General features: G+C 45.0%; 1 protein-coding gene across 12 annotated transcripts in view; it reads right to left on the reverse strand.

Moving 5' to 3' along the window:
* Positions 1 to 23,756, reverse strand: part of MTMR3 (myotubularin related protein 3) — a 74,634-nt gene that overhangs the window by 35,889 nt on the left and 14,989 nt on the right. For 10 of the 12 annotated variants that reach the window (XM_032128034.1, XM_032128043.1, XM_032128041.1 and 7 more), the window contains 3 exons: positions 2,992 to 3,066; positions 2,530 to 2,619; positions 848 to 964 (listed from right to left, as the gene is read on the reverse strand). In XM_032128034.1, the coding sequence (XP_031983925.1) occupies positions 848 to 964; positions 2,530 to 2,619; positions 2,992 to 3,066 (282 nt within the window). Of the gene's footprint in view, positions 1 to 847; positions 965 to 2,529; positions 2,620 to 2,991; positions 3,067 to 6,952; positions 7,031 to 23,756 lie in introns of all 12 variants that reach the window. The other 2 variants (XM_032128036.1, XM_032128037.1) reach the window with 1 other exon arrangement.

Raw genomic sequence — 23,756 nt, forward strand, 5'->3', positions numbered from 1 at the left:
ATATGAAAGTCAGGGAAGCAAAATTAACATGGGAATATTGACAAACTTCTGGGAACTCTTCCCTGAACACAATCAAGGAATGTGATTTCAGAAAACATCAATTCTTGCTACTGATCAAAACTACTGAATTGAAAACCCCTACCAAGTAATATCCCTAATTATCCTAAGGACAAGAAGTGTAGCACATGCACTAATGGCTTCTCGAATAAAGCAGCTCCATCATTCCCTGGCATTCCCCAGGACAGACTCTTGACTCCCACACTGGAAGTGTCCACAGCTGGTGAGACTGGTCTGTGTGAGTGCTACAGCACTGCCAGGACTGTCCAACACCATTTAACTGTGTCTGTCACCACAGGAGGTGGAGATGGAGCCACTTTAAGGAATGCACACTTGGAATAAAGCTCCTTAAAGAAATGCATTGAAGGTGAGGTCAAGGACTGCACTCAAACCACCCAACATCTGGCACAGATCAGCAGCTGGACCCACTTGCACCTTCTGAAGCTCCAAGCAAGGCACAAATCAAGTTTTAAGTGCTTCAAAGGCCCCTTATTAGGAAGATTGATTATTTCTCCACTGAGCACATGCAGAGCTTGGGGACAACACGTGGCTGACACAGCCAGCTGTGAAGTGACCACCAGGTTGAGTGATGTGACATTTCCTTATGACACCTGATTTTCAGAGCAGCTGAGTCACCCCCTTCAGTGCCTAAATACGTATTTATTGTCCCTGAGAAACGGGATTTGAACATCAGAAAGAGATTTTTCATTATTTAACAGGGGGGATCACCACACTCTTATCCTAAATTCTGTTATTCCCACTGAGATCAGAACACCTGGACAGAACCTACATTCACAACAGATTCCTTGAATTTGATGTGGAGCCTGTAGTTGGAAAGGGCAATGATGGCATCCTCTGCTCGCCCCACGTACTCTGTGCTCTCCCCGTGGAGCTCAATGAACGGCACCTGCAGAAAGGCAACAAAAATCTGATTTCAGAGACCATTTCCCAAAAATCTGCCCCTCCTGCAGCATGAGAAATCAAACAAAGGCTGCTGAGAATTCAGCGCCGTTATTGCTGCTAAGGAGGAACATCAGGTAGGGTTGGCTCAGAGGTTAAGTGCAGCCTTTTTCTTAAATGATCCCTTACTTGATGTTACTTTTCCTGAGTGGTAAGTGCCTGGTCAGGGAAAGCAATGAATTTTTATGAAAAATATCCTCACACTTTGGCAAGCAGGCTGACAAAGCGCTTGATTTATGCTCTCGCTCCTTACTTAATGGAGAGTGGCATTTCCATAACGTTATTAAATTCATCCTAAAGTAGGCAAAACATCCAGGATGAATAATGTTCCCTGCTATTTCCCCACTTTCACCCAGCAAGCTCAGGTAACCAGCCTAGACTGGATCCCTAAATGCTACAAAGTTGAGCTCAGTTGGACAAATCAAGCTTTTTGCTCCCAATTTCTCACAGTAAATATGAATATGCACAACAAGCTGCTGCTTTAGAAAGTCAGAAAACCTGGAGTTCATTACACCACACATGGAAATTGTCACTGGTTAATTATAACATGACTTAAGCCCAGTTTAGCTGAACTGGGTGGAAAGTGTAAATGCTCAGCTTGAAAGCAAACTGGTTTTACACCAAGTTAGCTTGAATCAAATAAAAATATTTTATATTACAATGAAACAAACTCTTCAGTTGATGTAAGAGTGTCTGCATGGAGAGCCAGGCTGGGAGAGCTGGGGGTGCTCACCTGGAGAGGAGAAGGCTCCAGGGAGAGCTCAGAGTCCCTTGCAGGGCCTAAAGGGGCTCCAGCAGAGCTGGAGAGGGACTGGGGCAAGGGCTGGAGGGACAGGTCACAGGGAATGGCTTCCCAGTGCCAGAGGGCAGGGCTGGATGGGATATTGGGCAGGAATTGTTCCCTGGGAGGGTGGGGAGGCCCTGGCACAGGGTGCCCAGAGCAGCTGTGGCTGCCCCTGGATCCCTGGCAGTGTCCAAGGCCAGGCTGGACATTGGGGCTTGGAGCAGCCTGGGACAGTGGGAGGTGTCCCTGCCATGGCAGGGGTGGCACTGGATGGGTTTTAAGGTCCTTTCCAACCCAAACTATTCCATAATTCTGTGGTAAATTATTTGAACTAAACTGATTTCAAAAGGAGGTTTGGTAAATGAAGAAATCAAAAAATATCTATTTTTGTGCAACAGAAGACTTTGGGCTTCACAATAACCAGATACAAAGGCAGTGTTTATTCAGCTTAGTGCTGATTTTTCAAAACAACAGAGTTCTAAACAATGGAATAAAACCTGACATTTGATTTTAGTGCACAGGTAGCAGTGATATTTTTCAGACCCTTGAAGGAATTTCTTTTAAAAAAATGCCCAAGTTCTCTGTCCTACCAACAGTACAGGAGTATTTAAGAAGAAAATGAGTTTCTGTGCTAATTGTGAATTAAAATTCTACAGGAGAGGCCCGAGAATCCATAACCAACTGAAGGTAGTGTGATTTTTACTGGCAAGGAGCAGTGTGGTCATTACCTGAAGGTTCTCATCCTCTCGGATCAGCTGCTTCCTGGGAAAAATCTGATTAGCCTGGATGCATTCAAGGCTGTGCTGAGTCTCTTCATCCTGAGGAACAAAGTGTGACAGTCACCCACAGCCGTGGCACCCACTGCCACCTTCCCCAACCATCCACAGCCAAGGAAAAGCTCCCACAGGATGAAGTGCCCAGAAAATTCCAGGAGCAGTAAGTCACTAAAGTTTCTAAACTCTCCAACATGAGCCCTCAGACAACAAATTTGGTATTAGAAACAGGTTTCCTTCCTGCAGCCTGATTAATAGTCATTAAAAAGCTGTAAGATTTATAGCAGCATTAGGAAAAAAGCACTATCACTATGCTTAAAACTCAACAACCCCACACATAAACATCTATTCCCTAATGTTCTCCCCATTTTAAACTCTTCTGCTCTGTCACAGACCCTACAAAGCCCCTTTACTTACCATGACAGGCCCTGGGCAGGAGGAGGAATCCTCGTCTTTACTTGCAATACTTCGAGGCTCTTGACTTATAAAAATCTAGAAAACCAGAAAAGTATAATGAAATTTCTTTTGGCAAATAAATACAAATTAACTTTTAAAGACTGTGAATGTAGCTGTTAGAAAACTGAGAGCAAACAGTAATTATGAAAAGATGAAATCCACAGAAGCTCCCTCTCCTGAGAGCCAAAATTGTTTCAAAATGTGTCTGGTTCCTTCTGTTCATCCCGAAAAATTAGCTTTGGATGTGCTGCTGGGAGAACACCTGTCTGAAGGCAGCAATTAGACCAGTGTTTATATAATTTAAATTAAAACATGTTCATCTTTCTGGATCCCCTGGAATTTTCTCCCGAGTTGTTTGCAGATAGTGAATCACAAATCTGTGGGTTACAAACCCAAAGGGATCGCTGGGATCATTTAGGCTGATCTGGTATGAAACACAGGGTCTGGATCCTCCTGGAGCAACCTTGTTTCACCTTTGGCATATGAACTGGAATTCTTACTGGGATAAAAATCCTTATTTTACACTCATGACTCTTTTTGGATATCCACGGATACATCCAAATATCCATTTTCCTGCACTGACCTTTCCAAGAGCTCCAGATCACACACTGGGGACTTGCTCTCTCCAAGCAAGGTTGTTGCCTACCCAACAACCCCCCAACCTTTGATAATTTGCAAATTTTCTGGGAATATTAACAGAGGTTTATGCAAATCACCCTATTAGGGACTTAATGACTGAAGTGACTTCAGGAGTCACAATTTGATTTTGAGATCCAGGAAGGTTCTTCTCTTTTCTGCTCAACCAGGATTCACTCAGGTATTTTATGGGGTTTGCAGACTATGGCACATAAAAGTTCCAAATGAAAATACATCACACGAGTCCAGCCAGTTCTCAGTTCATATCTCACTTTACTTATAAATATATTTCAGATTATCAGTGTTGAGGCTGACAGAGAAAACCACTTCAATCCATCAGCTCACAGCACAGCAGCATTGCAGGGAGCCCTGAACACATCCTGTGCTTTGTATGGAATATGGACAGAGGGAAAAGGAGCAGCAGATGCACATTGAGGATGTGCACATACGTGTGTTTGTGAATGTATTTATACAAAAGGAGGATATTATGAGCAAAATTGAGCTCAAACTGCCATGAATTCACTAAAAATTAATGCAAAAAGTAGATATAAAATCCTGTGAGAGCTGGAGAAGGACTTGGGACAGGACACAGGGAATGGCTTCTCACTGCCAGAGGGCAGGGCTGGATGGGATATTGGGAAGGAATTGTTCCCTGGGAGGGTGGGCAGGCCTTGGCCCAGGGTGCCCAGAGCAGCTGTGGCTGCCCCTGGATCCCTGGCAGTGTCCAAGGCCAGGCTGGACATTGGGGCTTGGAGCAGCCTGGGACAGTGGAAGGTGTCCCTGCCATGGCAGGGGGTGGGACTGGATGGGCTTTGAGGTCCCTTCCCACCCAAACCATTCTGGGATCCTATGATATAAAAAATACCTTGTTATTTCAAGGAACTCCTTCAGCTTCACACACAATTATCAAAGAAACACCAACTTAAATTAAAAAATTTGGCTTTATTACAAATTTGAAGCTTGCTTAATATCTCTGAGGAAAAGTTTTAATTTAATGGGCACTATGCTGGAAAAAAAATTCTTTTATACTTCAGTTTTATTAGATATATGTAATTTATAAGTTTATTATATAACCACCTACATATTAATAAAACCAGCATTAACTTAGAAAATTGGGTCTTTTTAAATATCTTACAGCTGTGTTCCTACAATCCAGCACAAACCTCCAGCAGAGACTACCCGAAGTACCAAGTTTCAGTCTAACTCCTGCATTCAGTGCAGAACAGTTTCTACTGTAACAGTGGGGCTTTTTCCATGAATGCGAGAATCTTCCTTTTTAAGGCGAATTTTGGGAAAGCTGTGTGGAAAAAAATCTGCCTGTTTCAGTTTGCATCAGGATTATCAGACCCAAAGGGTGATGCTGCCAAGATAAATGGTACAAGAAGTTATAGGACTGGTTCTAAAGCAAACACTTTGCTCTGGCTGCTGCTGGGCATCAGTGAAACGCTTCAGCGACTTCCCTGCCACCAAAGGAGTTCTGAAAATTGCTGACAGAAACAGCAAAAAGGCTCAATTGTTACAATGAGGCTCTCTGGGCTGATGGGCAGTGAATACTCCGAAAGAAATCATTCCTTTCCCATCAAGTCAACAAGCTGATCCTGCTCCCTCCAGCAGCTCAAGGTCACTGGGCTGAGCACACGGGAGAGGAACAGCTCCGGGAGCAGGGATGGACCACACACTGCTCAGGGACAGCCCAAACCACACCTGAACTGACATTTCCTTCTATCCCAAAGCTTTCTAACCCATTTCCAGCTCACCAAACTCTTCCCATGGGAACAGAAGGAGGATCCCAGTGACTGTTGACACCTCATAAGGGGATTTCTGGCTTCAGAAGCCTTGGAAGTGAGAGCAGAACGTTCCTCATATCATCAGCTCCACCAAGCACTCCTGAACTGTCCCCACCATAATTCCCCACTGTGCTGCTCCAAGGGACAGCTTGGGACAAAGCCAGCCCAGCACCAAGTGGCTGCACAAACCCATTCTCAAGTTGACCCACAGCAGTTTTAGGATTAGCTGCAGAATGGAAGGAGAATTCTCCTTGTGTTTAACTGCAGCTCTGCCCTGACAGTAAAACCCATTTTCCAGAAATGAAATGGAAAGGTACAAACACAGCTCAGATAAAAAAACCTGGCCAGGAAAGCAGCCTTAAATTCAGGCTCCTCCTTATCAACAGGATCACATAAAAATAGCAGCCAGCTGATACACTGAGCAATGAAACGTGGTTTTATTGCTACCAACAATACTGGGTTTGGTCAGGACTGAGGCCAAAAAAAGGTGATGTTATCAATTTACTGTCTGCCCTTTTACCTGCAATTCCATGTGTGTTAAATTACATCAAAAAGTAGATTGGTCTTGTTAATTCTCCATCCTTATGTTCTGCTTGAAAGGATAAATGATGAGCAAAGGTTGTAACCTCAGACTCTGTTCAGCCTCTACGGGAACATCTTAATTACCTTTTGTTTCAGATGTGCCTTCTGGTTTAAATTATGTACATAATTAAGAGTAGCAATAACCATCTGTTTGCCTGTGATTCTAAACAAAAAAGATTAGATAAATAAAGGATCGTTTAAATTCACATATATTTAAATGCACTTGGACTTAGAGCAAGGAGAACTGGAGGAAGAAAAGGAAAGAGGAAGAATCCAAGCATTTCACTTTGTTCCCTTACCTTACCCATCCAGAATGAATTCCATTTATTTTAATATCAAAATCAAATTGAGCTGCCCCCTGAGCTGTTTACATCCTGTGGCACAGTTACCCTCTGAGTTTGGAATCCAAATTTTTTGGCAAAGGACCATTAGAAAATTTGAGATTTAAACATTCAGGAATGCGCTGTACCTCGAGCAAAAGATGCTTCTGCTGCAAACTGAGAACACTTCTCCCCCTTTGGCAGGTGGAAGGAAATTTCTGAGATAAGGATAAACACTCAGTTTCCCTCATTTCAATCCCTGACAGGGAGGTTTCTCCTCTTTCCTGGCACCGCAGGCTGCAGTAACTGAGTAACTTTCACCAGGATTTACTGGGAGAGCAGCTGACAACACGAATATTTGCACATTATTCAGGAATAGGAGCAAGACAAAGAATCATGTTTGAAGATTGAGCACAACTAAGAGTCAGGAGCCTTTTTTTTTAATAATTAAAGGTTGCAAACTCCAACTCAGCAAAATACAAATTTTTGTCTAAGATCTTGGAAAACTCTTAATTAAATAAATTAAGAGAATAATCAATGATAAGCACAGAATCCACGAACAAGCAGCTTATTTTATCAAAATAATGCAATTCTTACCACAGAATGAGAGAATAAACAGTCCTCTCTTGTCCCACAAAGTTCCAACTGTTCTATTCTGATACTTCACATTGGCAGCTGCAAATAAAAAGGCAACACCTTAAAACATGAATTTTCCCTTGAAAAAATCCACTTCTGAACCAGCAGCCTAGACAGGACACTCCACTGGTACAGGAGTCTGGACTGATTCAAAAGGAAAAAGAGAAAGTCTGAGTGCTTTGTAGTTGTAACAAGAGAGAGAATTCTAGGACTGGATTCCGATGGATACATGTGGATAAGGAGCAGTTCTGAAATCGTGGCCACAAAGCAATTCAGAATTTTCATAAATGAGTGAACAAAACCTAAATTACTTCACAATACGAGCTACAAGAGAGAGTTTTATAGGAGATCCAACTGGATTTATATTGATCTTCAAAGTGGTTTAAATTTTACACTGCAATTGGCATTTCTGGCCCCAAGAAAGCCAATGAAGACCCCCAAACAGGGGTTGTTGCCCCTGTGCTTTGGTCCAATGGTGCAAAAATCCCAGGAAGCAGCAATGCTCATGAGGCCACTCCTGCCAAGCCCTATCCTTTGGATTTTCAAGTGCTGTACAAACACTTATTGCCTCAAAAATGAGGTATTGTGCCAGAAATATACATTTATCAAAAACGATGTGGAGAAAATATCTGATCTGCTTCGTTCCCACAGTCACTCCAACAGGACCAACAGATGTCTCCTGTGGCATCACAATGACTCCCGGGACAAAAAGTTTCACACTAAAATACCCAAACCCTAAAATTACAGTTCCAGACTAACCCAAACCATTCCTAGAGCACACGAGCAGCCAAACTGATGGGATACCACTCCCTTGTATCCAAAGATTTGCTTTTCACAGTAACTTGGATACTCTCCCAGTAGCACACTGCATGTGGATGTGCCTGGAAAGTCCAATTTCTCCACCATATAATCCTGCTGCTGGAAACAGTTTGCCTGGACTTGGATGTGCCACAACTATGGATAATTTTCATATTCTGGTAAATGAAATAAAATATTTCTGTAGTTTGCATTCATTGTGTCCTTTAGTTTATGGCTTATAACAGGGAAAATAAGTAATACTCAGAAAAAGGAGATATAATTTTAGGACTGACGCAGTAGAAAGAAACAGTTTAAGAAGTTGTGCATCAAACATTGTGCATTTAAAAGAGTTGTGCCCCAAGCCCCGCATCGCCAGCTGGGTGAGGGAGGGGATTGTCCTGCTTTGCTCTGGGGTGGCCTTTCCTCGAGTGCTGGGGACAGTTTTGGGCACCAAAGGAGGGGCACAGGGATGGAAAAGGGTCTGGAGGGGCTGAGGGCAGAGGACACTGAGCTCAGACCTCACCAGGGGCTGCAGCTCCTCCTGAGGGCAGCTCCGATCTCTGCTCCCTGGGCCAGGGACAGCAGCCAGGGAGCGGCTGGAGCTGGGCCAGGGCAGGCTCAGGCTGGAGAGCAGGGAAAGGTTCTTCCCCCAGAGGCTGCTGGGCACTGCCCAGGCTCCCCAGGGAATGGGCACGGCCCCGAGGCTGCCAGAGCTCCAGGAGCGTTTGGACAGCGCTGCCAGGGATGCCCAGGCTGGGGTTGTTGGGGTGTCTGGGCAGGGCCGGGAGCTGGGCTGGATGATCCCTGTGGGTCCCTTCCCATGCAGCATTTCCATGATTCTAATACAAATTTAGATGTACCAGAGGAATTCTACCATCTCCCACGATGGACACTTTAGGGAATCTCAGTATTTACACAACAGGGACATGAGGATGTGCTCTAACAGAAAGGCCCTGTGTTGACACCAGCTGTCCAAAACCTCAGCTAAACTTTGATTTACCATTTTATAAAACAGTTTCTAAAAAGCAACATTTCATTACCTGCAACAGAGGTCAACTTTGTTTTCGTTTTTAAAAAATCCCTCTCAGCCAACAAGCCAAACACCAATCCCAATAACTTTATGGGTCAATAATCAGCCCCAGCACCCAGATGGGAACGGGCACAGTTTGACTGTGAGGTACCAGCTTGATCCTGCAACAAGTTCAACTTCACAGCTGCCTGCTGATACAAAGTCACCTTTCAGGGGAATACGGAGCAGGTTTATTAAACACACCAAAAAAAGCTATGAAGGCAGGCTATACAATTGTAGAATGACTCCTCCGAGACAGTTTTCTGGCCAGGTATTTGCTTTTCAAAAGGCAAGATACACATTTCGGGTGCAGGAACTGGACTGATTTTGTGTGGTTTCAGCCCAAACGAACAAAAAGAAACAAACTCTTCACAAAATCTGCAACAAGCATTTTATTGATTTTAATGAGGCTTGGAAGAAGCCACCAAATCGCAAGAGTTTTGTCAAGAAGTTTAAAAACAGGAGAAAAATGTTCCAATATAAGCATTAATAATTCCGCTTTATTCCTGCCAGAGCTTGGCAAACACCCCCTGACATGCTCATCAGCATTCCTGCTGCAAGGCTGCTGGGCTCTGATAAGCACCTCCAATGTTATCACTTCCTAAGTCAACAACTTCTGCCAAAATAAGGGGAAAAAAGCTGCCTGTAAGAAGAAATGCAGCTATGAGTTCTACTGCCCCTCTCCAAAACACTAATTCCTGATGGGAACAGTCCCAGGTCAGGGGGAGATGTTTAATTAACACATCCCAGAGAGCTGCCCCTCAGGAGAGGGATGCAGCCACCCCTTCCAGGGGCTCCCACCACCTCCTCTGCAGCACCTCGGCTGTGTGAGCCACAGAGAAGGGATTCAGCACCATCAGGAAAGCCAAGGGTAGGAGATCAGTAAATCCTAAGTCAAGGATAGTCAATATTTTAAAGAATAGGCTTTGCAGCACCTTTATTGGATTGTCACATTCTCAGAGCTGGTTTGGTTTATCACAGAATGGTTTGGGTGGGGAGGGACCTTAAAACCCATCCAGTGCCACCCCCTGCCATCCACTAGCCCAGGCTGCTCCAAGCCTGGCCCTGGACACTGCCAGGGATCCAGGGGCAGCCACAGCTGCTCTGGGCACCCTGTGCCAGCCCCTCCCCACCCTCCCAGGGAACAATTCCTTCCCAATCTCCCATCCAGCCCTGCCCTCTGGCACTGGGAAGCCATTCCCTGTGTCCTGTCCCTCCATGCCTTGTCCCCAGTCCCTCTCCAGCTCTCCTGGAGCCCCTTTAGGCCCTGCAAGGGGCTCTGAGCTCTCCCTGGAGCCTTCTCCTCTCCAGGTGAGCACCCCCAGCTCTCCCAGCCTGGCTCCAGAGCAGAGGGAGCCCTTGGAGCAGCTCTGTGGCCTCCTCTGGACTCTCTCCAGCAGCTCCAGGTCCCTCCTGTGCTGGGCCCCAGGGCTGGGGCAGCTCTGCAGGTGGGGAATCACCTGGGCAGGGCAGAATGCCCTCCCCTGGTTCCAGCACAGGTGCCCAAGGGAATCCTGTCACTGCCCAACCCAGCCATGCCACAGGTGACTCTGCCATAGGGCTCCAGTACTGAAGGGGATGGGAACACTTCACTTTTCCTTTGAATCATCTTCTAAGATCCTGCTCTGGAGCCTATTTTGGGAACTTGGGCATTGGGTGAACACTTCACTCAGCACAAAGGTCTTGCCTCCAGTTTTTTTCTTGGAAGATGTTACGGACAAGTAGAGTAGTTGCATTGTATATCAATGATACAGTGAAACACAAGTAATAATACAGCTGGGAGGGGGAAATTCCAAATAATGGTTTCCAAGTTGTAATACTTTTATCCCTGGCCATACTCTAACCCCTGGAATTCCAAGGGCAACCCAATCCAACATCAAAGTCAGCCCTACTCTGAGCAGCATTGGACTACAGGAACTCCAAAATCTAAATTATACAAGCCTGTGACAGTGTTTTTCTTGACATTTATTTTAATAAAACATTGGCAAATAGCTAGGAAAAGCACTCTGGAGAAGTTTCAATCAACATGTTTGTTTAATTAGGTGATTGGAAAGTTGTCTCTACAGTTTCTTTGCTGAAAGGCTCCATCAGCCAAAGCAGGAGAGCCATGATTTGATAAGCATGGAAATGGCACAGAGGAAAAATAACTTGGGAGAAAAACAAATCCAGATTTTCTCTAGCTGCAAGTTATCTTCATAAAGATGTAAACAAACACAACCAAATGAAGCTTTTTTCCTGCTAACTGACTATTTTGAAGATATATTTTCCCCTCCCTTTGCCGAAATACGGCATTTCCACACCAGTTGTGCCACACCATGTCACAACCTAACATTATGCAAGTGTGGTTTTTAATGAGAAGTTCTGCATTCCTGTTTACGTTTCAAACTTCCCAATACCGCTGTTCCCATATACCCAACCTCTGCCACGAGGGGACCTTCTCTTGCACGGGATTACCACACACACCCCCATTTATTTCATCACCTCTGCGTTTGGCTGCTCTCTGCTCACTTTAGCTCACAGGTTGTTCTTCTCCTACCCTCTCCTTTTTCTGTTCTTCCTGGTGGATTTTAGCTTCCTTTCCCTACTATTTTTACACTGTTCTTAGTGTGCTCAGGAGCAGGAACACAGTGCTTCCATCAGCTGCCCACCAGCTGGGGGATGTGGTCAGCTTGTGGCTGTGGAAACCACAGAGGGATGGGAGCACTGGGAAGGCAGCTGCTCCCGAGGCTGGATGGGGCAAGGCTGCTCCTTAATAGAAAGTTTTAAAACATGCACACGGAGAAGAAGGAATGCTGATCTTCAGGGAGGCATTTTCTGGTTTCTACTGCCACGTGTCACAGTATCTTTAAGGCTGGAAAAGATCTTTAAGGCCATTGACCTGGCACCACCGTGTTCACCGCTGACCCACGTCCCCAAGGGCCACATCCACAGAGCTGTTAAATCTGTCCAGGGCAGCTGTGCCAGTGCCTGACCAGCCTTTCCACGAAGATGTGTTCCCTAACATCCCATCTTAACCTTCCCTGGTGGAACCTGAGGCCATTCCCTCTCATCCCATCCCTTTTTCCCTGGCAGCAGAGCTCGACCCCCACCGGCTGCCCCCTCCTGTCAGGGAGTTGTGCAGAGCCACAAGGTCCCCCCTGAGCCTCTTCCCCAGGCTGAACAACCCCAGTTCTCCCCATCTTGTCAATCATGCACCTCCCTGGCTGAAATGACATCACTCCCAGCTGGAAAGCAGCTGGATATGAAGGTGTGCACACAGCAACAGTGAAATACCTGACGGGGACAGCCACACGGAACATCCCACGTTCCCACAGCAAGGATGGGAACTGTCCTGCATCAGAGCATTTTGAAAAGATCTCCTTCCACTTTCTGTTCTCTCTGCTTTTATGAGTGACAAATAAAATTAATTATAAGACACCAAAGCATCAAAAAAGTTTTGTCAACATCTGTCACTGCACTGACTCATCCACTAATGGCAGGTTGGCATTCGGGCTTCCTTCATCTTCCCACTCGGAAGAGGCATTAATCTGCTTTTAAAGCAGTTTGATTAAGCTGATTATCTTTGCATATTTGTTAAAGATCACTTCTTGCACTCTTCAGAAATTAAATGCAGAAGCAACAGTTCAAAGTTAAAACAAAAAAACCAGCTTGAAAGAAAAGCAGATTTTGAAATGGCTGAGGAAGGCAGGAGGCAAGGCAGGAGAAGCATTTCTGGGGGTCTGAGAGCAAAGGATAGTACAGAAAAAATTGATTTTGCATTAAGAAAGGTCCATTTTTTCCATAATTGATGTCAAGAATAAAAATCAATATTTAGCTGGGATAACAGTATTAATTATTCCAAAAATAAGAGGCTTTTTAGGAAAGTGCTCCTGAATAAAAGACTCTACATCAGTATTTTCCTTCACTGATCTCAAAACAACCCAGGTCAAAAGACCACAGCAAGCTTGAAGGCAAAAACCACAACAAAATGTCACTTTTTCTTACAAAATTTCAGGCTCTCTTTTCTTTTAATTCCTCTTTCTTTTGGATAAAACCCTGGGATCCAAAGGCTGCAATTATTCATACATAAGCCAGGATACAATTTACCCATCAGAGATCTTCTGTACTGTGTCTATAATTTTCCTTTTAGTTCAGTTATTCCATATTCCTCAGTTTTATGTGCATGACAGATGAGGAACAGCTACCAAGGACCAACGAGCTACACAGATTGGTCTGAACTGTGGAGAGACCTGGAAGGATGGGATCTGAATCCAGGATCTGGATTTTTAGTGTGGAAGCTGACAGGACATGGACCCAGTGGATTTGTGGAGGTTCTAAGCTGGAAAGGTGACCAGGTGTGCTGGGAAGGGGATTTATGTCAACAGGTAACCAAAGAGCCATGAAATGTAGGGCAGTATTAGACTGGAGTTATGAAACAAACAGCAAGGTTAGAGCAGGCAGCAAAAGTTTCCATTTGAAAAGGCAGAATGGAGAAAGAAGGGAATAATTTGCTCCTCACAGTTCCCATTTTTCCATTAAAGGTCCTCACAGCCCATTTGCCATGAGTCACATTCCCTCCCCTCTTTCTGCCTTTCTAGAAGAAAGGCAGCAAACAAGGAGAAGTGGCTGTTAATCAAAGTCTCCAAGGTTTTACTCATCCTCTCAAAACACTTCAGCATCTCCCTTCCCTCCTCCAGTCACATCTGGCTTCAGCTCAGACCTTCCTGTAAGTGCCTGAGCAGAGGGAAGGGGCAGAGGGAAGTGCTGTTCCCAGAGGAGCATCCCACACTGCCCAGGACAGCTCCTCACCTGCTGGGATTTACTGACAGCCAAGGCAGCACTACAGACACTGACAAGTAATTTAGAAAAAGAAACAAAGTTTTGAAAATACAAAGAATCATGAAGCAAATGTGATTTGAAGGTTCCTCTGGAGTTTCAAGATGCACTCCCATGAGACTTTTCTCCCACACTGAACTTCCTCACGACAACACAGGCAGTCGGAGCCCTCAGCTCCTCAGTTGACCTCATTTTCACCACACTTTTCCTGGCATAAAAACTTTGAAAATCTCTTTAACAAAACACCACTGGATGCTTTTGTCGTAAGACAACTTTCTTGAAATAGCAAATTCCTGTTACTAATAATCTATTAATGCTTTGAGAAAGAAATGCCTAAGTTATTATAAGGTGCAATAACAAGGAGGCCCGGCAATCATGGAATGGTTTGGGTGGGAAGGGACCTTAAAGCTCATCCAGTGCCACCCCTGGCACCTCCCACTGTCCCAGGCTGCTCCAAGCCCCAATGTCCAGCCTGGCCTTGGACACTGCCAGGGATCCAGGGGCAGCCACAGCTGCTCTGGGAATTCCATCCCAGCCCCTCCCCACCCTCCCAGGGAACAATTCCTTCCCAATATCCCATCCAGCCCTGACCTCTGGCAGTGGGAAGCCATTCTCTGGGTCCTGTCCCTCCATACTCCTTACAAAACCCCTTCTCCAGCACTGCTGTGCTGCACAGCCCAGAACAGGCAGGACACAAATTCTGTTTGCTGGTATCAAGGCCTATAATGAGACATTCCTTTCTCTGCTTGCACACCTTGCACAACGTAAAGCTTTAATCCATTAATTCTTCAATTGCATTGAAAAGACAGGACTGTCAAGGAGGCCATGGAAGATCCACACACCCACCCTCCCCAGCTGCATCGAGGATGGAGGCCATTGGGAGGCTCCGTGTTCCAGGACTCACACTGGATCATCTTACATGACTGGGAAAGTTAATATTTCAACCTAACACCAGCACTTGGTAAAATTGTGGCACACTCCAAAAAAAGCCTTTTTTGATGTGGTATTAAGGTGGTTTTGCTTTAAAACAGACTATGCTATTCCCTGAAGCATGGTGAGCCAGCAGAAAGGGTACTGCTCCCATACTCCTCCCAAACAAAACATTCCCCTTCTTTATTTTACACCAGCTCTGGCATTTCAGACCCATCATGGCATATTCCAACTCCTCGGTACAAGGCAAAACTAACCCAGAGAGCAGATTACAGAACCACCACTCTACAGTAGATGTTGTTTGCTTCTAGAGCAGCACAGCCTGAAAAACTGCAGGACATTTCAGATTTATAGAATTTGAGGCAGAATCACTTCAGCTCCTGCAGAAATGACATTTCTTTACAGAACTAATCAATTAGCTCGTTCGTCTCTTAACCTGCTCAATTCTTTGAGAAATATTCAAGTAGTTTTTCAGTTTGAACAGCAGAGTTTACAGTTCAGACACTAAGCACCCTCCCAAAACCCTGATCCACTTTAGAGCTGTCAAGCACACGACTGCATTCTGTACTGAAGGGAATTGAAGGGGCTTTTAGGAGTAATTCACGTATTCTGTGAACCTGAGGATGAAGAGCCCTTCCCTCCAAAGTCTCTTCAATTACCATGGCAGAGCACAAGTATGTTTGATCACAGCATTATTTACAGTATAAAGTAGTAATTAGCTCAATCCAAGAAAAGCCTTGAGTTCAGGTATTCCCTTATTAAGCCATGCAAAACAATCCTGAAGGGAATCAAATAACCATATTGAAAGAGCTGACCTAAGGTGAGAGCCAGCTGTATTCAGCTAAAAGAGACCCCTTTTGACAAACTGACCCCCTAAATTCCGCATTTCAGGAGCTAATCAAGGATGAGAGTAGCTTTTCTAGGCTCACAAAAAGCTGTTTCCTAGAGAGCAGTCCACACACTTGTTTGGGCATCACCCACAAGGCTGTCAAGACACCAAGAGCACTCACCGTTCACCAGGCACTCCGTGTGTGCAAATACTGCAAAACTCAAATTTGGAGGAGATAAAGCCAAGTGTGCTTGTCCATGATAAGGGGACCAGCAAGAGCTGGGTCAGGAAACCCCAGCAGCTCAAGGGACTGCACAGAGCTTTATGCTGGCTCCTGTTTACCCAGCAAGTTCCAGCCAGACCCAAGGTTTACCAGAACAGGGTTCTGCCCTCCCTGCACTTGAGCAGCAACTCCTTCCCGGGAGAACAGCCAGGCATTTCCACCAGCCCACTGCCAGTTTCAGCTTCTCCAAACTTTCAGCAGTTTCCTATCAAGTTACCTACAGAGGGAGAAGATTCCCAGTGACGTTGCCCTCAGCCAGGCAGAGCAGGGAAGAGCTCTGCCTCCCTACAGGAATTAAGACACACACAGGACTCGGATGCCTTCCCCTGTTAAATCCTGCATTTCGATCACAAGGGACAAACTGGTTTGGATAATCTACCAGCACACTGCCTCCAGGAAAGCTGCTGCTTCCTGGACTTTCCCTGGTCAGCTGATTCACAGAACCATGGAATGGTTTGGGCTGAAATGCCATGGGCAGAGACACCTTCTGCTACCCCAGGTTTCTCCAAGCCCCGTCCAACCCGGCCTTGGAAGTCCTCAGTTCACTAAAGCAAAAAGAAAAAGCAGGAAAAGCAAATACTTTCCCTCCTGTAGTTAAACTGCCTCAGTATCTTCCAAGTATTAAGACAGTTGGTTATTCCTATCTTTTTCCACTTGTGGAAAGTCACAGTTAATTTCAGAAGCAGGAAATGTAACAGCAAAATACTACTTTCCATTCACGAGTTGTACTTAAGTAAGAGCTGGAGATGGACCTCAACTCAAACAAACAGCAGGCAAAGAAAAAGAATTTTAAAGAGGGTCCTGCCCATGAAGGCACACAGAAAAGGGACACGGAGCTGTCTGAGTAGCCAGCTTTTGTGAGGAGCAGTGAAACTGCATCTCACCAAGAGCCTCAGCAGAGCAGCCACAAGGGATTGAAGCACCACAGCCCTTTGATGTGGGAGGCAGGAGGCCCATGGAGGAGTCTTGCAGCTCCTGTGATCGCCTCAAGAAATGTTTTAATGGGCTTCAATTTCCGTAGCTGGTTTGGAAGATCAATTACACACATTAGCAGTATCTGGTGTGAAGTGCAAAGGTCTTTAATGGAGCAGTTAATTTTGTCACACTGCATCTGTATTCCTCTAGAGACACAACAGTGCTGCTTCAGAACCAGTTGACTCTAATGCAATAGTTAGACCAATAGTCCTCCATCAACTAAATCAAGGTAGATGCTCTGCAATCTTCAAATCTTGAATGTGTCAAGGACAAGAACAACTACAATTTCTAAAGTCACGTCTCCAGATTGCCCAGGGAGGCTGAGTTCAGACAGGACAAGTCCCCAAAATGTTTTCTCCACAACAACTTCCGTAATACTGAAAGCATACAGGCTTGTTCCCTTACACCAAAGTTGCACAGCCCTTCAGTGCCAGGAAGGAATTTAGTTGGATTAACAGAATATGCTTATTCTATAAACTAAACAGCACGAAGCCAAAGTTAAATATATTTAGGCATTTCAGAGACACCAAGAAGGGTTTGTGGTTGCTTGAGGCACAGATGTGTATCAAAACACAGAGTTTCAGCTAGAATTGAGTTCTGCAACAGACTGCAGCTCTGCTAGAGAAACAAGGTTTGACAGGTCTCCAGTTAATAGCCACAGTCTCTCCCTTCTCCTATTTAAAGTAAAAATCCATTGAAGTTCAAGCTTCCATAGGATACCAGCAGATACTTGGTTGATGTGGAAAACTGAATTAATTCTATACGGTACCTGCATCTCCTTTGGTCAACCTTGCAATCCAAACAGCGATTCCAACAGGAATGAGTTTCTCCAGGGAACAGGAAGATGTCCCTTCCTACCTGCTCACTTAAACCAGACCACAACAAGCTGTCTACAGCAGATCAGTTTTTACCTAAAAGAGATATTCCTCCAGTATCCTATTTTATACTAAATGACCTTTTCAAAAGCACAACAAATTAGTATATACAGACACTTATTTAAAACCTCTCTCACTTATTTTCCCTAAAGAAACTCATTCCTTTTGATAGATACAACAAACCCTGAGAAGGAAGAATAACAGTACAAAGAATGTAAGTAGTCATTTAAGTGTTTTATCCTTTAGAGAACATTCACTCCTTCCCTGTGTGACTCAAAACAAACCTAATTTACTAAGAAAGACTTGGTTGCAATTAAGAGATAAATCATCATTTTAAAGAAACAAAGGTTTGGGCTCTTCAGCACATCACCCAAACACAACACATCCACATCTCTCCCATAGGCACTGCAGAAGTCAGTGCAGTTCACAGCTCACTCTGTTATTGATGCATCAGGGAAGGCAATTTTCATTTAATTCCAGATTTAAAAAAATATGCATGTCAGGAGACTGCAGTCATCCACTTCAATTTTTGCATTTCAATCATTATCAGCCAGCAGGACTTAACCCTCCTTTAAAGAATAGAAAGATTAATAACCATCCTTACAGTGAATTTACCATGTCCCCTTTAAATTGCACTTTATAAAAACATACCAGAGCATGAGTGTATTAATCCACGAGCTTTCCTAAAGATGTGAAAATAGCAGAAGTCACATTTGTAACACTACAGCTCTTACCTGTGACTTTCAGATCTCAAGCTTCAATTAAATACACAAAAGTAGCACTCCACAGTAAAAATTAAGACCAACTAAATCTATTTTTGGTCTCTATCATTCCATTTGAAGCACCCTCTGGTAACCACCTGAGCAGCAAAACCAAGCCTGTACTTACTGAACATGAACTCTGAGAAGTCTGCATTAAACCCATGAGGGTAAAATATTCAAGGTGCATTTGCTTGAAGTGAAAAGGTAAATCTGGCAAATTTTTGTTAAAAAAAATTACATACAACATAGATAAGGAGCAATAAACTTTGGGGTTTCCTCTGATGAAATTAAATGGCAAAACCCCCTGACCTCAGCTGACACCCTGGGTCGTGCTGCACACACGGGACTGAGCTGCTGAAAATGTACAAACACAACTCTGAGCCTCCGTTTGCTCAGGTACTCAAGGACCTCCTTAAACATCTTATGAGGTGCTATCCCTGGTCAAAATCCAAACCAAGAGAGGGCAGGAATTTCTTCCCTTCCTGTAACTCTCCAGGCTGCCTGCAGGAACACTTGCCATCAGATCCAGGGGGACAGAACTTCCCAGAAAGCTTTCCTTTGAGAGACACGCAAATTCCCCACCAGATTCCTGTCACAGAAATGAAGTTTAATATCTAATTACAAAACAAACCAAAGTTGCTTCTGCCCCTTTGAGTGCAAATTGGAAGGTACAAAGAACCAAGATCAATACACATGCAAAAAAATCCAGAACAATTTGGGATGAGTGGGAGAACAGCACACCAGGGAGTGCAAGCCCCCACTGGCACAGTTCCATTACATCAAGCTGCTCTTTGGACTCATCCAGCTGAGGTTTGAAGATCACCAGGCATATCCTTTCTAGACAATCAATTCCAATATTAAAGTTGGAATCTGAAACCAACTTCAGAGAAATACTCCATGGCAAAAGAAACCTTCACACTCTGAGCAAAACCAGAACAAGGGTAGGAACAATGCTCAGAATACTTAAATGTGCCTTGCTTTTATCGTAAGCCTTTATTTCAGAAGGTTATGCAGCTGGTGTAACACAAATCTACATGCGAAGACAAATCTAGAAGCAAATGCTCAGAGCTGAGATGAAAAAGCATCTGTAATTTAGATAAATAACAGCTCACTGCGGGAACAACCTCAGCATTCAGGTCTTGTATTTCAGAGCCTGCACAGTTTTGCTCATTTAGATTCAAATGCCAAAAACCAGCCCAACTCCTCTCCTGGATGAAAGATTACATCTTTATGCAGGAAAGCTTAGTTGGAAGCTGAGATGAGTCTGTCAAGGAAGGACAAGGATCCAAGGTATGCATGTTTATTAAAAGTACCATTTCTGTGTCATTAGCTTGGAGATGTGACATCTCTGCATCAGGTCCAGCTGACAGAACTGTTCCACAAGAATTCCCTGATGGTAGAGGCCTCCAAAATAAAAAATGCCACCATGAACCAGCCACTCACAGCCAAACTTCCATGTTCAGCCTGAACAACTTGAAGCTTGAACTAAAGATTCCTCTTTTCCAATTGCCACTGAGTTGGGGGCTGAAAAACAGATCCTGCAAGAACAGAGTGGCCTGTTTTGGTATTTTACTATTTCACATATTTCAAGAAGTCAGAGCACTGGTGTGTAAGGGAAGGGATCCTTGACAGGCTGGCACAGCTCGGTGCTGGATTTTTGGACTAAGCTGTTACATGGAGTTGCACAATGAGTAAACAAGGGAGGCAAAGCTGACAGCCCAAGCCCAGCATTAATGACCCAGCAGGTATTTTCACTGCTCATACACGCCATGGAAATCAACTTGTAATTGCAGCCTGAAGTAGCCCTACACAAAAACCATGGAGTGGTTACACATTAGGAAATGCAAGCACTGTGATCACTGGTGAAGCTTCTGCTCAGCTTCTCTTGGAATATGTATGATCCTTAATTCCCTTCTCCATCCTCTCCTTCCCATAAACCCTCACCCAGTGAGCTGAGTGGGATAATATTCTCTGAACCCAGACCTTTCCATTCAGTCATTTTCCTTAAACCCTGTAGTCAGTGTGGAGTCCTGAAGCAGGTCAGTCCTTCTCGCACTGCTCATTTTATGGCACCTCTTCTGCTAAGGATCCACAGCGCTCAGCAAAGCTACTACATTGTTCCTTATGTTAAGTGGCCAGTAATGGACTTTTAAAAGGCTGGAAAACTAAGGATGGTAAGAGTTCAAGCCATCTGAAGGATCTTCTGTGCCCAGAACATACATTCAGAGTTTAGTTTTTTGAATACTCCCAATTTTTACAGTATTCCTGCTCTGTGGTTGGGAAATACAACTCCACTGCCAGGGGTCTGAGCAGCAGAGTTGAGCACTCAGGCCTGGAGTTGTGTACTCAGCACCCAAACCATAACTCTACACACACCTGGAAAGGTTCCCAGCAACTTCCTAGCCAGGACCACAATCCACAACCAGGCAGGGACACACCTGCCTCTCCAGGATGGCACCGGCCTGACTCACCAGACCACCACCTACAACTTCTGCCCAGATAAAGCCACCTCACCCAGTGCTCCTACAAATACCAGGTAATTTAAAATCTTAGTGGGCCCCCTGGAAATTCTGGATTTCTTCAGGTGTCCCATCCTACTGCAGCCTCTGTTTAGAATTACCTCGGTTATTACCTGTGGGGATGAACTACTGATGTCAGCACACTCACAGCAGTGCTCAAAAGATCAGACAGATTGTTAGATACCTGAATATCCAATCATCATTCCTCCCACAAACAGCTTAATCTTTATATTAGTTTATTGGCTCAGTTGCACAGCACAGACAAACCTCTTTGGGAGGGAGGCAAACTCCTGGCAAGCCTTCAGAAGAGGCCAGCACTCCCAGTTGGCATGGGAGCTTCAGCCACAGCCATTGGTACCAGGAAGCCCAGTTCATCTGGCTCTGGGCCCCAGTTATTTCTCCAGCAACTTCAGGAGCAGGCTATTTTCTTGAAACCACTGACAAAAAAAGCTGCTAAATTAGCTCACAAGTCAGTTTGTGTAACACAGCACAGGCCACCTGCCTCAGTGAGGCCCCACTGCCATGCTTTGTCTGCCACAGCTTTAACTCTTACTTAACTTATCAAAAGGATGTCAGAAGTCTTATGCAAGTTCACCTCTAATGTACTCGTTATCCTCTTAGGAGCCACTGAATGAAACGTGAGTTAATGAATAACACAGTAGGAATTATTTCATTATCCCCCTGGTGAGAGAGAGCCATCTAATTCTTGGATATGATGTCAGACTTGAGAAACAGCCAGTGGTACTTACTGAGGCTTCCACTGCTCACTCAACTGCTACAGCAGTGGTGTTCCCAAAGAAAGGCTGCAGGCTGCTCTGACAGCTCGGGAGCAAAGCTGCTCCAGGAGAAATCAGGAATTCAAGCAGCAGGAGTGAGGAACTGGAGCCTGTCACTGCTCCCACAGAAGGGAGAGGTTTTTAGCAGCCCACATTTAATATATAGGCCTTGCACAGGTATGGGAATGAAGGCAGTAAGAGCATGTCAGCTCTTCACATTTTCCTCTTTTACAGTGTCAATCCCATTGCAAGTCACCATTTGTCTCTGCTGCTAAGTCAACCTGTCTGTTAAACTCCATCAGAACCCCAGGACACCTACTGAAAGGGAAGTCTGGAGCAAGGAATAGATCCTTCATCAGTCACTGGCAATCCCATCTTCTGGCATTCCAGGCTGCCTCACTTCCACTTTTAGTTCAACGAACACTTTTCACTATAGAGCTTGATGCATTGTGGCTACAAGTAAATGCTCACTCCTCTGTGAAAAACACACACCTCCTGCTAGTGCAGGGAGTGAGGAGGACAGCTCCAAGAAAGACCAAAGTGTCCTTCAGGTCATCATTTGCCTGCAGTAACAATCCAGCTCTAGGTTGCCTGAGCAGTTTGTATGTTTAAAAGACCAGGCACCTTAAGAAGATGTTTAGGGCTGGTACTTTACTGGTGTCCTCACTGTGAAGTCCATCCTCACTGCTGTCAGGACAGCTATGCCTGGCAGTGCCCTTCAGATAGCGTGGCTCTCAGGATACGTGTTCCTTCCGGTCCAGAACACCCCCATACTTCCTTTACATTAGGAGGAGCAGGAGGGGCAGCCAGAAGTAAGAAAGCAGAGCACATTTGAACAGCTCACAACAATCCATTACAGAACCTGCAGCTGTTACTTAGCACGTGTTCCCTTCTAACAACCTGCCTGATGAATAAACTACTACACAAGCAAGCTAAAAACATAAGCAAGAGGGAAAACCAGAAAGCCTGGGAGACCAAGGCTAGAAGATGGACTTCTCGTGTACATGGAAAACCAGAACTATCTCCCTGACGTGTTATAGCCAACGAAGGGCCCAACAGAAGCAGATTTCTCTGCATGGACCGCAGAAATTCTCATTCGAGGGAAAGATTCCCCCATACCCTGCTGCTTGCACTCACTCCTGAGCAGCCACAGAGCACTGAGTCTGTGTAACACTTCAAAAGCAAAGGACAAGCATGCCACACTCCTTATCAAACTGAAAGAAACACTATCTTCAAGCCTAGCACGTGCTGTCCTGTCATTCTCACGTGAGTGTGCACATGGAGGACATATTCATAGTCCAGGCCTGGCACCACCATCACTGTCAGGATTGCAGTGCTGCAGTATATTTAGAATGGCTCTGTTAATACCATAGCTCACTTCCACAATGGTGTTAATATATCCCAGCCTGCAAACCCCCTATTGTCCCACAAGCATTCAACTTCAATTCTTCAATTACTGTTCAAAATGCCAATATTTAGGATACAAATCTCATGGCAGTATCTGTAAAACTGACAGAAAATTCAGTAAGAAACCATGAAAAGCTGACTTTGGAGCAACTTTCTGTCATGTGAGAAGTTTCTGTAGTGGTATGGAGCAGCATCTCCCTGTGAGGAGCATCTGTGTGCAGGAACACCTGAGCCTTTGAGCCATGCCAAGGTGCTCCCTCAGCAGTCAGTGCCCACTCAGCCCTCAGCTGATCAGCAGGGCACACAGCTGTCCTTCAGCCTACACAGAACAGTGCCTCAAGACACAACAATCAACACACAACACCACCGAGTGAGGTAAGACACACGTTTTCGAGGTGTGATGCCATGTAAGAGGGTAATGGGATTGGCTGATGCCCTCAGTGCTGAGGCTGTGAGCTCAAATTCTGACTTGTACGGTGATACTGCTGAAGTTGAACCACGTGCTTACATTCCCCACTGAGTCAGAGCTGTCCTTACACAACACATCCAAGTTCCTCAGAGCTGCTCAGCAGCCCTTCAGAGGCTGCATCTGTGCTACTTTACAGCTATGCTGGTTAACCAGGCTCTCCTGCAAGAAAACTGCCAAAGCCGTGCACAGCCGAGAGAGATTGCTCTCTCCTGGAAGCATCCTCAGTGCCATGTCCACAGCAGCTGTACACCAAAACTGC

Source organism: Corvus moneduloides, chromosome 18, assembly GCF_009650955.1.
Source record: "Corvus moneduloides isolate bCorMon1 chromosome 18, bCorMon1.pri, whole genome shotgun sequence".
Classification (NCBI taxonomy): Eukaryota; Metazoa; Chordata; class Aves; order Passeriformes; family Corvidae; genus Corvus; species Corvus moneduloides.